The 13473-nt window shown below is 41.3% G+C and overlaps 1 protein-coding gene across 7 annotated transcripts in view; it reads right to left on the bottom strand.

Moving 5' to 3' along the window:
* Positions 1 to 240: 240 nt before the first annotated feature.
* The window catches only part of CNOT10 (CCR4-NOT transcription complex subunit 10), a 71316-nt gene continuing 58083 nt past the window's right edge, over positions 241 to 13473 (bottom strand). For 4 of the 7 annotated variants that reach the window (XM_032861300.1, XM_032861296.1, XM_032861297.1 and 1 more), the window contains 6 exons: positions 9364 to 9477; positions 6368 to 6498; positions 5463 to 5519; positions 5134 to 5261; positions 1812 to 1887; positions 241 to 725 (listed from right to left, as the gene is read on the bottom strand). In XM_032861300.1, coding sequence (XP_032717191.1) covers positions 574 to 725; positions 1812 to 1887; positions 5134 to 5261; positions 5463 to 5519; positions 6368 to 6498; positions 9364 to 9477 — 658 coding nt within the window. In that variant the 3' untranslated portion in view covers positions 241 to 573. Of the gene's footprint in view, positions 726 to 1811; positions 1888 to 5133; positions 5262 to 5462; positions 5520 to 6367; positions 6499 to 9363; positions 9478 to 13473 lie in introns of those variants that run through there. The other 3 variants (XM_032861298.1, XM_032861301.1, XM_032861302.1) reach the window with 3 other exon arrangements.

Genomic DNA, 13473 nt, shown 5'->3' with positions numbered 1-13473 from the left:
ATCTTGAAGCAAGTGATTCCTATCGAACCAGTCATCTCTTCTTAAGCCAATGTTACTGGCCCTAGGGGTTCTATTATACATTTTCTGGTCCTTTTAGTCTTAACCAGGCAGAAAATACATCAACTTCCCCTCCTCTCTGCCCCCAGATCAGCTTCTGGATTGGCTACTCATTTACTGCTGACAGGTATCTCAAGTTTTAAAACTTTAACCTCAGATCTAAAATTGTCCAACAGTTGTGAGAAAGACAAAATGTATTTATTATACAAGGCCGTTTTGATAAGACCATGTTTTAATTGCCTATGACATGGATACATCACAAAATGGCACAAAATGTAAGATTAAAGAAAAACAGATGAAAATGAGTTTGTGAATCCTTAATTTTAAGTAAGCTTCTGGCAAAAACAAAACAAAACAAAAATCCCCAAAAGCCAGGGATTAGAATCATTTCAAAATTGTGTCTTCAAAACTAGCACCTTTCACCATTTGCTTTTATTCATTTTGCTGTGATACAACTAAAAAGGCCCATAAGTACTCCCCTGGGTCTCAAGTAACAGTTTTCCAAGAGCAAAAATGTCACTTTCTCTGTGCAGTGAAAGCTGGCATTTGGATGGGCTGGATAGGGTGGACAGGCTGGAACACTGGCTTCTTTCTCATCTCAGACAGTGTTTTCACTGCAGGGAGCAGCTGATTCCTTTTGATGATCTGTAAGGCCAGCTGGGTATTACCTACAAAAACACTTCCCATTAAAAAAAGCATAAACAATACCACCATATAAAAAGAATGCCATTAACATCATGCAAAGGAAGTAAAAGACGGTCTGGGAGAGCAGTGGTCTGCAACATTTGCTGTACACTGGGGCCTCCCATGTCTCCATCCCATCCCCAGAAATTCTGATTTAAGAGACTGGGGGGTGCGACCTGGGCAAAGGGATTTTTAAAAGCCCTAAGGTTTTTCTAAGGTATAACCCGGCTTGCGAACTTGTCTCCAGGTAGACTGCATGGAAGAAGCCACTAGGACCAATGCACTAACCCCAAACACACTTTTTTCAGGAGGCCAAGGCCTAAACAAGCTCTCAAAAGAGGGAACCAAGTAAGGATTCCCATGGTCGAAAGGAGGCATGACTTAGAACTCTTAATGTTTCTATTTAATTTCTTCAATTCATGTCTCTTCTCTACTTCATGCTGTCTGTTACATAGGGCTCACAGTCTTTTCTCAGAAGCCCCATCCTTAAAGGTTGTATGTGCCCCAGAGGTATGACCTGGGTTTAGGTTTGGATAACTGTCAGCAAGAACTGGTTTACTGTAAAATTCATTAATGATATCTATGTTCAAAATATTACAGTGTACAACTCTTAGCAACTGGCATTCTGACTCATGTTCTCAATGCAAGTCATTTGGCTGCCTAAGAGAAAGGTTAATTAGTAGGGATTAATTATAATTGTCAGAAGTTATGCTTTCCTGCATTTTCACAGATAAAAGGAAATATGGTTAAGTCATAAGAAGCAGGAATTTGTAAGACACCAAAAACTCCCTAGCTATGTTTTTTTCTAGAAGAACTTGATGGGTAATATCTTCAAGGAAGGCAAAGTTTCAAATTTGAAGAGATAAATCAGACACCCAAAACCTTGGGCTCTTTGAAGGGATACAGTCCTTTTTTTTTTTTTTTTTTTTTATTAAACTTCTATTTAAGTAAACTCTACATCCAACATGGGCCTCAAACTCACAACCCCAAGATCAAGATTGCATGCTCCTCCAACTGAGCCAGCCATCTCTGAAGGGATACAGTCCCAACTAGAGAGAAGAATTACTTACCATTTTGCAGTTCAAGGTAGACTGCCAGTAAGATGGCTTCGGGGGGCACCTCTTTAGGATGGATCATCGAAGCCGCCTTTGCTCAAAACAAAAAAGATACCCATGAAAAACCAACAGCTTAGGACACAAACTCCAAGTAATGCTGGGGGTGGGGAGGAAGCCTGCTCATTCCCACGTGACCTCCTAGCAACTACTATCATTCCATTCTGATGTCCCTCAGCTACCTATGATCTCATCCCCACGGACTAAACCAGACATATAATTTTTCATTAAAGGATTCACTATTTTCCCTTACCAAAATGGGTTTTTATACGGGAAAGCTTTTCACCTATGTGGGATTCTTCTTCCATGTCTTGGCTCTATTTGGCTTTGGGACGGGTGACCAGATACTCCTGATTCTGCACTCCAGTCATTGGTCCAGGTCTGTTGGTGGCTCTTCACCACAGACATGGTTGCACTTACATTCAAATCTGCATGTCCATTTGTTTGCCTAAGTAACAACTCAGTATTGTAGGTCCCAAGTTCTCAATGTTAGCAATAAGAATTCAAATTTAACAAGTTGGTAATAGAGAAAAAAATATATCACTGAGCATGTTCAATGTCCCCATTTTTAAGGACTGAAACAGTACAATTTTGTCAAATAAAATAATTTAACTGTTTAAGCAACACGCTATTCTTTCCTGGATCTGAGAGTCACTTCTCCAGCTAGCAGTCTCTCTCTACCTAGCCCTGAGAAAGGAAGCCTGGCCTGCTCTGGTCAATCTTTATTCCCTCAGTCTGCGCTTCTTTGGGCGGCAGTCTTTTCCTCACACCTTACTATCGACTTGTATTCCCCCATGCGGTTTCAGGTGGTCTGGCTTCCAGGATGCTCTGCTTCTTCCCTTCATCTTATCAGAAAGTATACTTGCATAAACATTTACTGACCAGAGGTGAGTGCACGGGTAAGACAGGGTCTCATTTTGATAATAAACAGGCATGCACACAACTAATAATAATCCAAACAAATTTACCCAAGTGCTAGGGAGAGAACAGAGTGAATGCACTGTGAATATGAAGAGAGAAAAGTGTTTCTTTTGAATGGAGAGCTTCAGGGCATGGGGCACCTGCCTCAGTCCTTGCAGGGTGGATTCTGGATAAGAAGAAAGTGGAAGAAAGGCCTAGAGAAAGGCCAAGCTGTGAGGATGCGAGATGTCTGGGGGACCAGAAGCTTGCGCAAAGTCAGTTCCTGGCAGCCTCAGAAGAGATCTCGAATGAGCAGGGACTCTCTCGTCCATGGCACACCCTAAGTTCTTCATGAACGAAGCAAGGAGGCTTTTATTCCTCTCACCACATCACAGAGGTCTAACAACTCAGTTCAGAAAATGAGATTTTTACACTTCTAGGCCAAGCTTCATACAGGCAAGATAATCTTTACAGCATTTTTGGGTATTAAAATCTCCATTTTGCCTCAAGTGGCTGGTTAACACCGGTCACTTATTGTTCTTTGCGCTGACCACAGTCTGCAGCTTTCTCTAAAATACAGGAATTCACAACAGCAACTTTATGAGACTTGATGGTGCTCTGCTTACTAGCTATTCAGAATGGCTAGTGGCGGGCAGGCAACCTCAGAAATATCTCCATGGAGCCCTTTCCAACTCTTCACATCACTGTCTTGCCCTCCCAGGCAGGGCGGGCCTCCCAATTAACAAAGATCCAGCCACTGGATTAACCTAAAAACCAAGGGATCAAAACAAAACCCCCTTCAGACCCTGAGCCAGGCCTGAGCCCATCTGTCTCTCCCAGAGTGGCAGCCTCCATGGCCACCTGCTGTACGAGAACCTGAGCTAGATCATGCATACTGCAACATTAGATAGGAAGTCCTGCTGGCTATAGTCAACTCCTTCCCAATCAAGTGGTATGACTCAGCTTGCGAGATAATAGCAAATATGTTTCCCCGGATAATCGACCACTTACATTTCTGATTTTGGATCAGAAGTGCCGACCAGATGCCACTAAGTTAACTAAATATCACCAGTGGTTATTTTCCAAATGGTAAGATTCTTCACGGCTCTACATGACAAGATGGTCTTCAGAGGAAGAACAATTCCAGAAGCCAACAAATCTCTTGAGAATAGCTTTAATTTCAATTTCCGCTACTCTAAAAAGCCTACCGGGATGAAAAGCCTACAGGCTCTCTCCTGTGCTGCTGGTGATTATACAATTTGGCACATATTACAATTGCATATTAAAGTCTTAATATTCTGCATACCCTGTGACCTTGCAATTCCCTTTATAGGCAGGGTTGCATCATGCCTACCTATTTTTACTATCTCATTCCCATGGCTTACCAAGAAGTACTCATATGCTTGCTGAATTAATATCCCTTTCCAAGTCTGTGATATAGCCTCTGGAATTGCCACTGGTGAAACCTGGCCACCAGGTCCCCTACTGCAGGTAAGGGTCCATGTCCATGACTGGTCCAGGGATGGCCAAGAAACCTAAAGAGGCTCAATCAGAATCTTCCCTGAGACCTACTGATGAAGCATCATTTCAGTGGTAGAATTAAGAGGCATATTTTAGTCATATTTAGCCAATCACTTCCTTTAGTGTATGCAGAATTTCTTTGGCACCAGCTGTCTTCTTAAGTCTCCTGTTCTAGTGCTCCAGCAACACAGTACTTATCCTGCTGCCCCATAACCAATGTTGCTGGTTTCTCATATGTCCTTCCAGAGCTCTCATATGCACATACACAATTATAATGCAACTGTGTATGTGCATATGTAATAACCCCCCCCATCTTGGTCTTTCACTTAGTAGGTCTTAGATATCATTTTAGTACACAGAGTTTATAGCTGCACTGTGTTCAGCTGTATGGATGCACTATTATTTAAGTGATCCCTCATTTAGATAGTTTCCAATCTGCCTTTAAGATTTTATTTATTTATTTGAGAGAGAGAGAGATCACAAGTAGGCAGAAAGGCAGGAAGAGAGAGGGTGAAGCAGGCTCCCTGTTGAGCAGAGCCTGACGTGGGGCTCAATCCCAGGACCCTGAGACCATGACCTGAGCCGAAGGCAGAGGCTTAACCCACTGAGCCACCCAGACACCCCTCCAATCTTAGGAAATTTTAATTATTAAAACCATTGGGAAAAATCCTCCATTAAGTGCCTAGGTTCTCTTGTAATAGCTGATCAGTTGTTTACCTTATAAGAATATTTTTAAGCTTGGGGAAGTAATACTCCAATTTTTAACAAATTGACCAGAGCCCCAAACAAAATAACAAAACCCAGAAACTCCAAACACTTGCTTTACAAGAGGGCGTGGCCCCACCACCTCCAGCCTCACCTGGTGGAGACACTTCCGGGCTTTGTCGTATTCGCTCCTCAAGCAGTAGGCGCTGCCAAGATTAAACAGCATCACCGTCCTGGCAGAGGTGACCGAACTGGGGTAGCACTGAGGGGCCCTCTTCCCAGCTGGGGAAAAAGAGTGTGGACCCTGGTGAAGAGGCTGGGTCAAGAGCAAGGGGGCAACCCAATCTACCACCCCAGCAACTGCTCAGACTAAAGCACAGCGCTGCTTCTTAGGCTGACAAATGAAGGGCACAGAGGGCTTGAGTCTCTATCTTTGGGATGCAAGCCAGGCTACTTTAAGTATTTACAGAACTTCTTACTCACTGGTTTCCATTGCTTCATTTTCACCTTTGTCTGATCCTACAAAACATGAAAATAAACCTGAGGGGCAAGGACAACAGAGTATATTTTCTAGAAACCCTAATTTTGTTTATGAAATGAAAAATCTGGTATCAAAGCAATCTGTCACGTTACAGTGTTTACTTTTCATATTGCGGAGGTTATATTAGAAGATACCCACCACCACCCCATTCCTGCGTAATAATCTTGAATAAAGTAAATACCAGTCACACTTTCTTAAAAACTTAGGCATGATTTACAACTGACTTTTGAATGCTTATTTCTACTTTCCCCTGGACTGCAGAATCCCTTTAAGGAGAAAAATACAGTATGAGAATCAAAACAAATTTTTCTACTACCAGCCTTTCAAAAGTGAGAATTTATTTATTTCTTTAAAATAGTCTTTCTTGGGGCAGCTGGGTGGCTCAGTCAGTTGGGTGTCTGCCTTCAGCTCAGATCATGATCCCAGGGTCCTAGGATCGAGCCCCACGTTGGGTTCTCTGCTCAGCAGGGAGCCTGCTTCTCCCTCTCTCTTTGCCTGCCTCTCTGCCTACATGTGCCTACTTGTGATTTCTCAAATAAATAATTAAAAATCTTAAAAAAAAAAAAAAAGTCTTTTTTTTTTTGGCGGTAAGTAATCTCTACACCCAAGGTGGTGCTTGAACTCATACCCTGAGATCAGAGTTGCCCTTCTGACTGAGCCAGCTAGGCGACCCTCTAATGTGAGCATTTAGACCATGTGATAATCAACTCTTAGGTCTATTCAGCCAAAATATGTACAGCCAAATATGTAGAGAGCCAACCTAAAACTTCTTTCCCTTTAAATTTCCACATATCCGAAAAGGCAGTGGAAATGATGACCAGTTCTTATCAAATGTGTCCTCACTAACCTTGGTCCTGCTCATTTGAAGAAATCCCTAAGGAAACATCAGTGACATTCTCTGGGTTCAAGTGAGTAATGGCATCAGATATTCTGTCCAGAGAGATGAGGGCTTCTGCTGCATATAAATGGCCCAAAAACCTAAGATGAAAAGAACAGATTCCAAACTGAGAAGTAGGTCATCATCACAAAACACCCAATGTGTAACAAGATTTGGTGTACACATGTTTCACATATTTCGAATCTTTGAATTGAAATAGAAGTTTACAAACGGATCAATTAAAGGCCACTTAAATCCTATCTCTTTATATAAAAGTATCTTAAAATAAACAATAATTTTTATATTAGCTAAGCTGGAACAAATGACACATACCAATTAAGAAAAAAGTTCAGAACTGGCAAATTTACTATTCTATTTATGCAGAAAATAACATTAACATAAGAAGGGAATGATGTTCTAAAATAAGAGACAGGTCAAGGGATGAATCCTCCAGGCTCTGCTGCTGGAACAGTCAAAAGACATCAGAGTGCCAAATGGGACTGAGAGATTTGGGTTAGATCAACTTTACTTTCTATCCCAAAGTTTCCTGCTTTTCAAATCATCTATTTTATGCCCATTGATGTTTCAGGACACATACGTATCCTCCTGGCTTATAATAGCCTGCTTCTTCCAGTCTTTTACTTACAGGCCATTTTTCTCTATGATCACCTGATTGATTTTTCAAAACTAAAATTGGATTAGATATATTATACCCTTGTGGAAAAATCTTACTGACTTTTTCCTACATGAAAACAGAACTTTCTTCAACTTAGAGTTCTCCAAATTTGGTGCCACTTTTCTATGTCCAGTCAATATTCCCACCGCCTCAAAAATTGCTCTGCTCCTACCAGACAGTATCCTGGGCAGGGCACACCTGCTGTTCCCCCATGGCCTGGCTTTCTTGGGCAAGCCTGGCCTCATCTCCACAAGTTAATTCAACTCCTCCTTTAAGATTTCATTTTCAAGTAATCTCTACACCCAACATGTGGCTTGAAATCACAAAACTGACATCAATAATTGCATGCTCTACCAACTGAGCCAGTCAGCCACCTCTCTACTCCTCCTTTTAAATGGCTGGCTACATCTCACCTACTCTAGCTAGTCTACCCCCAAATGAATCTGTCCCCATTATCTCAAGTCCTCAAATTTTAGGCTTTTTTCAATACAACCTTTTTAGATATTTACACATTTTAACTACTCAAGAGTTAACTCTTTATTAAGCAATTTCTTCTAATTGCCAGGGGCTGCAATGACCTTTCGTTTTGCTTCTCTACCAAATACCCTAACAGAAATGACAACTTTTAAAGAAATCAGTAACTTCAATTATATTTTGAAATATGATAATTTAAAAATTTAATTAAAGTAGTATCTACAAGCCTGTAATCACTATAAAACACAAACATATAAATTCAAAGAACTACTTCAAATCGTCTTCTGTGAATTCAATTAAAAAACATTTTCCTTTTTTAGCCAAATGAAATGCTTCATGACACCCAAAGACAAGAAATCTTTGACCGGGTATATAGAAAGTAAAAAGCTGTGGGGTAAAGCTGCTGTGGTATGTGAGCTGCCAAATGCAAAATCACCTGCTTGTCTTTACTGGGAAGACAAGACAGTGGCCTTGTTATTAATTAAGAAACCAATACTTAGGAAAGAACAATTAAGAGACTTAAAAAAGAACTCGAGAATTAAAAAAAGAAATCGCCAGACACAGCTTGGCCAATCCCTCAAAAGTTGATAAAGTTAAAACCTTCCACCAAATGCCAAGAATCTACTTGGGATTTGAGAACAGTGACCACAATGTCGACCAAAGGATTTGAAAAAGCAGGGAAGACTTGTGTTTCATTTTTGTAAAAAAGAAAAGCAAACCGAACACTGCTCTCATAATGGCTGCACGCACCACAGCCTGAGCGCTGAGTCTGGCGGTGGCAACAGCGAAGGCAGCGGCACCGGCTCTGGGCTGCTACTTCACCGAATTGGGCGGTGGTGCCCTCAGAGGCAACCCCATGGCCTTGAACTAGAACTCGGGATCCCTCCAGGCCTGAATGTTAGACAAGGCTTTCTGGAAAAAGGGCAGGAGCTTTCTTATAGTTGATTGTGGCAAAGTCTCTTAAATTACTGGATATTCTCTTAATTATCCTTTTTTTTGGAGACACAACGTATGTTTGGGAAACACTGGCCTGAAACAACTTTAATCAATGTTAATTTTAGATGCTTGTATAAAGTAATAAGTTTTCTTAAAGACAAAAATAAACGTCAACAGAATTATTCCTCAGAGTATGATTTCCCGATTGCAAGCAGTGTACATTATAAACAAAGACCACAAAAAGACAAAAGTAATTATATTTTGGAGATTATAGGTATATACCCACAGGATGAATGAAAAAACAACTGTCTTAATGATAAGCAGAGTATTTGTGGCTTTGAATAAAATTTTTAGCATGGCATCATACAAAGATTCAAAAAATGCTGCATCTCACTCAATATCCATGAAAGGAAAGAGGTGCTATTTAGCAAATTTTAGAATGACAATGACACTAATACTAAAGAGCCATTTGAAGAGTTTGAATAAAACTCATGTAGTCAGAATTCTCATGGCTATTTAAATTGCATTCCTTGGAGCAGATTTATGATGCCGACTAAACTCCTTTTTTTGGTTGGTCTTCTTCCTGAGGACTCCTCTTTTTGGGGACCCCTTTGTGAAAATATGCTCCAGTCAGGGCTTGTAGCTGCCACTAGACAGTGCAAAGTTCCTGCCTACTGATACTCAGTGCAGCAAACGCTACTTCCCTTAATCCTTGAGATACAGTTAGGGGGAAAAACTACCAAATTAATGTTCCAGTCAGTTGCTTTGTCTAGATAATATATCCCACTGGGGGAGTAAAGAGCAGCAATATGTACCACAAACTAACTGAAAACCTCCAAACAAAATGACCCTAGGACAGAGGGGGGGAAGTCACACTTACTTAAGTGATCCTGACAGCTTGGGCTGCTGAAGAAGTTTATCTGCGTGATTCAAAGCCATAAGGTTATCACCCAGAGCCAGAGCCACGTAAGCACTACAGGCAAGTATGGAGCATCTGAAACACAAAAGAGAAGGGCTGAAAACCTGAGTTACAAAATCGACAATGGCTGTATTTGTTAATTAAATAGGGAAGAACACCCTAATTATAGCTGTGACAATCTGGACACCAGGAAAGAAGAGAGGAAGTGAAAACAGTAATGGTAAGAATTAGGATGATGTATAAAACTACCATCTGAGGCACAATGTAGCTATCTACTCAAACCATCTTTAGCTTCCATCCAACTGACCCCCATCTTCAACAAAATAACCAAAAGGAGTTAAAATATTTGGCCTGTAAAAAAATAATGTAGTTAATGGCCTAGTGAGAATTTACTTCCCAGAGAACATTTAATATCCAGAAATATAGCTCCAGAAGCAGATACTATTCTTTCAAACTTGTTTCACTAAGAAACACAATTAACACACTAAAAAATCCATTTAGCTTACTGTAAAGTGTTATTCTCTGAATCTATTAAGAAGTTTATAGTTCTTGCTAAGCAACAGTATCAAGAATAACTAAAAGAATTTCATTCATACACATACTATTACCCTAAATGAATACTTAAGAAAGAAATTAGGCTGAATAAATACACGTGAAGGTAAGAACATTTAAGTTACATTGACTTTGCTAAGTTGTGTTGGGAAGCTAAATTTCTGTTTGGTTTTCTACTTAACAGGCAGCTCATTTAAAACAGGTCTAGCTAAAGACTTGACACTAATAGATCACTTGAATGTTAAACAACTGCTCCAAAAAGCAATCTTAAAATAAACCGCTGTCAAATAGAAATGAGGTCTGAACCGCCAACCGCAAATGACCCAACTTAGATATAGGGTTTTGAGTTATGTTTACAAATTACAGTACATATGTGTATCATTAAGTGCATTCGGGTTGTAATTTCAGTCTAAGGAAGAATGCAACCCCCACGGCCCTGCAGTTTTCTAATAATCTGAAACCCCTGACTAGAAATGGCCTTTCTAAAAGTACAGCTGGGCAAACCCAGAAATAGCCTGCTGTATCCTCTTCACTGGATGAGTCCTCGTTGTTGGAACCTTGGAAAATTACCCCACTAAAGGCAAAGTAGTCCCCTCAGCTCCTCACAGCACAGAAAAGGAGACTGGACCCCGAGGTCACACAAAGAAATTGAGATTTACAGCCGTAGGCTACAACGGTAGGGGCTGAAAGAGAGCCTAATGTGGTCCCTTGTTTTAAGAAGATAGAGCTTGAAATCCATAGTCATTAAATATATTCTCTAGCTTAGAGTGTGTGATTAGAGTTAGGACTAACATTCAACACCATGGACTCCTAATTCACTGCCCTTCCCATCTTATCATATTGCTTACTATTGGTTCACAAGACTACCTGAAAATGAAGTAGAAAGAAAAGATTACATTACGATTTCCCAATGCATACATAACTATGCATACAAATGTAGGTATTTAAGCTTGTCTCTTTAAAAGGGAAGAAAACAGAATGTAATTCAAAGTTAAAAAAATTTTTTTTTTTTAGGGGCGCCTGGGTGGCTCAGTGGGTTGAGCCGCTGCCTTCGGCTCCGGTCATGATCTCAGGGTCCTGGGATCGAGTCCCGCATCGGGCTCTCTGCTCAGCAGGGATCCTGCTTCCCTCTCTCTCTCTCTCTGCCTGCCTCTCTGTCTACTTGTGATCTCTCTCTGTCAAATAAATAAATCTTTAAAAAAAAAATTTTTTTTTTTAAAGATTTTACTTATTTGACAGAGAGAGATCACAAGTAGGCAGAGAGGCAGGCAGAGAAGAGTAAGCAGGCTCCCTGCTGAGCAGAGAGCCTGATGTGGGGCTCGATCCCAGGACCCTGAGATCATGACCTGAGCCGAAGGCAGAGGCTTAACCCACTGAGCCACCCAGGTGCCCCCAAAGTTTAAATTTTTAAAGAAGATTTTATTTGAGAGCTAAGCACAGCAAGCAAAAGAACACAAGCAGGGGGAGGGGCAGAGGGAGAGGGACAAGCAGACTCCCCACTGAGCAGGGAGCCTGATGTGGGGCTTGATCCCAGGACCCTGAGATCATGACCTGAGCCCAAAGCAGTCGCCCAACCCACTGAGCCACCCAAGCATCCCTCCAAAGTTTAATTTTTTTTTACCGTTCACATAATTTAAAATCTAAACCCTGTTCACAGAACAGAATAAGTGCACACAAGTAATGTCCTTCTTAAAGGGATTTTTTTGACAAGCTTATGGTCAATATCCCTGTATTTCCAAGAGCTGTCTTTATGAGCCAGGCTGTCCTATGGCCACAGCCCCTGGAGGGGGGGAAGGGGGGGCATCTTCTCTCTGATGGAAGAAGCAAGGGCCCAAAGAAGGGAGGCACTGGCTAGTTATCTCCTCTGTGCAGAAGCTCCTCAGTGCTTAGCTCTGTGTTGTGAGATTTGGGTGACTTAATTATCTCTTTTGGCTTATTTGTCCTATTTTAAAATGGCAATGAACACTCACTCATCAGCCAGACATAGTATTGCTTATGAAGAAAAGGACTTTTAAGGCCTAGGTCTCCAGAGGCCTAAGAAAACCATCAGCTCAGGATCTATATGAATGAAAATCATAAAGTTTAATATCCATCTTCAAATGTGACACGGTTAAAGGTCAGGGCAAAACATAAACTCCTTAAAAGCAGAAGGCCACCATCTTTTGTTTCCTGCACTAACACTAGAGCAATTCCTCATCATCTGCACAGCAGGTGTTTAATAGGTAATCACTGAAGACCACAGATTTCAATATCTTTTGACTTACTGCTCCAGGCATCCAGACCTCTACCTGTCTTGTTGGCTGGCTGCCTCGCTGAAGAAGCCACCTCCTTCCCAGCTCCCATAGACACAAGAGCCATCCTGCATGCTCTAGGGCCTAGTGTCTAGGATAGCCACACCTTAGGCAGGCTTGCTGGGAAAAGCCTGCCCTGGCCTCTCCCGACAGTAGGGGGCTATTACTGCTCCAGCCCACTGTCAAGCCCACTTTGGGTCCAGAAATCAGTCATGTAAGATGGCAACAGGTTTCTGCTGCCCAGGAAGTCCAAACTGCAGTTATATACCAAGTAAAAATATGGTTTCCTCAATTTGTACCTCTTTCCCCAGAAGAAATCCTATCAAATCACAACAGGGTAGAAGATTCTAATAATAATCTTTCTTTTCAAAAATACTTAAATATGTCAACGCAGAACTCTGTGGCTGGCATTTGGATTAAGAGCTGTCAGGATTAAGCAAGTTTCATTGAACAAAACTAAAACTAACATTTATGGCCCCTCTTCCCTTAATGCCTCACAATCTACCCCAATGGCTCATCATCCCCACTCATCCTCCTTTTCCTCTAGGAAGCAACACTCCATTCTGCATAATTCCTACAGAGTGGTAACATTAGAAACACATATAGCTCTAATCTACTAAACCCCTGGAGAAATCACTTTACTTTAGAGAGTTGTTACTTAAATACTGAACCTCCAAACCCCACCCCACTATTTCCTCGAGTCACTGTCCAATCTGCTTTACCAACCACACAGTGGATTTGACAGTTCATCAGACTGGAAGACTATACCTCAAGGGAAGAGACACACTAGCTTCCCACCCTCCTACCCGCCCCACGCCATGGAGGATCTGATACAACCCCACACTCTCTTCTCTACATGTGGGAGGAGCTTGCTCTAGGTCCACAGAATGCAAACCCTCAGAAAGGAAGGAAAAAAAAGAAGAAAGAAATGAGGGTAGGGACTTTCTTTAAAGCATCAACTTACAGCAAGGCATAAAAGACTGGGCATTAAAATCTGCCAAGCCACATATTCTGTGAGTTAAATGACTCTAAACCAAATGTCTGAAATAGTTTAACCCTTTTTAAAAGAGGCTAAAATGGGGGTAAATCTAGTCAGTCAAAATGTGTCAAAGGAAAATAAACTTATAAAGCAATCTTATAGCAAATATGTTTGAAAAATTGGCCCAAAAATTCCAATAAAGAATTTCTACCAGGGGAGGTGCCTGGATGGCTCAGTTGGTTGGGCATC

Source organism: Lontra canadensis, unplaced genomic scaffold (genome assembly GCF_010015895.1).
Source record: "Lontra canadensis isolate GAN:19392208 unplaced genomic scaffold, GSC_riverotter_1.0 scaffold20, whole genome shotgun sequence".
Classification (NCBI taxonomy): Eukaryota; Metazoa; Chordata; class Mammalia; order Carnivora; family Mustelidae; genus Lontra; species Lontra canadensis.
Note: the sequence above shows the minus strand (reverse complement) of the source record. Positions and strands in the feature narration are given on the sequence as shown.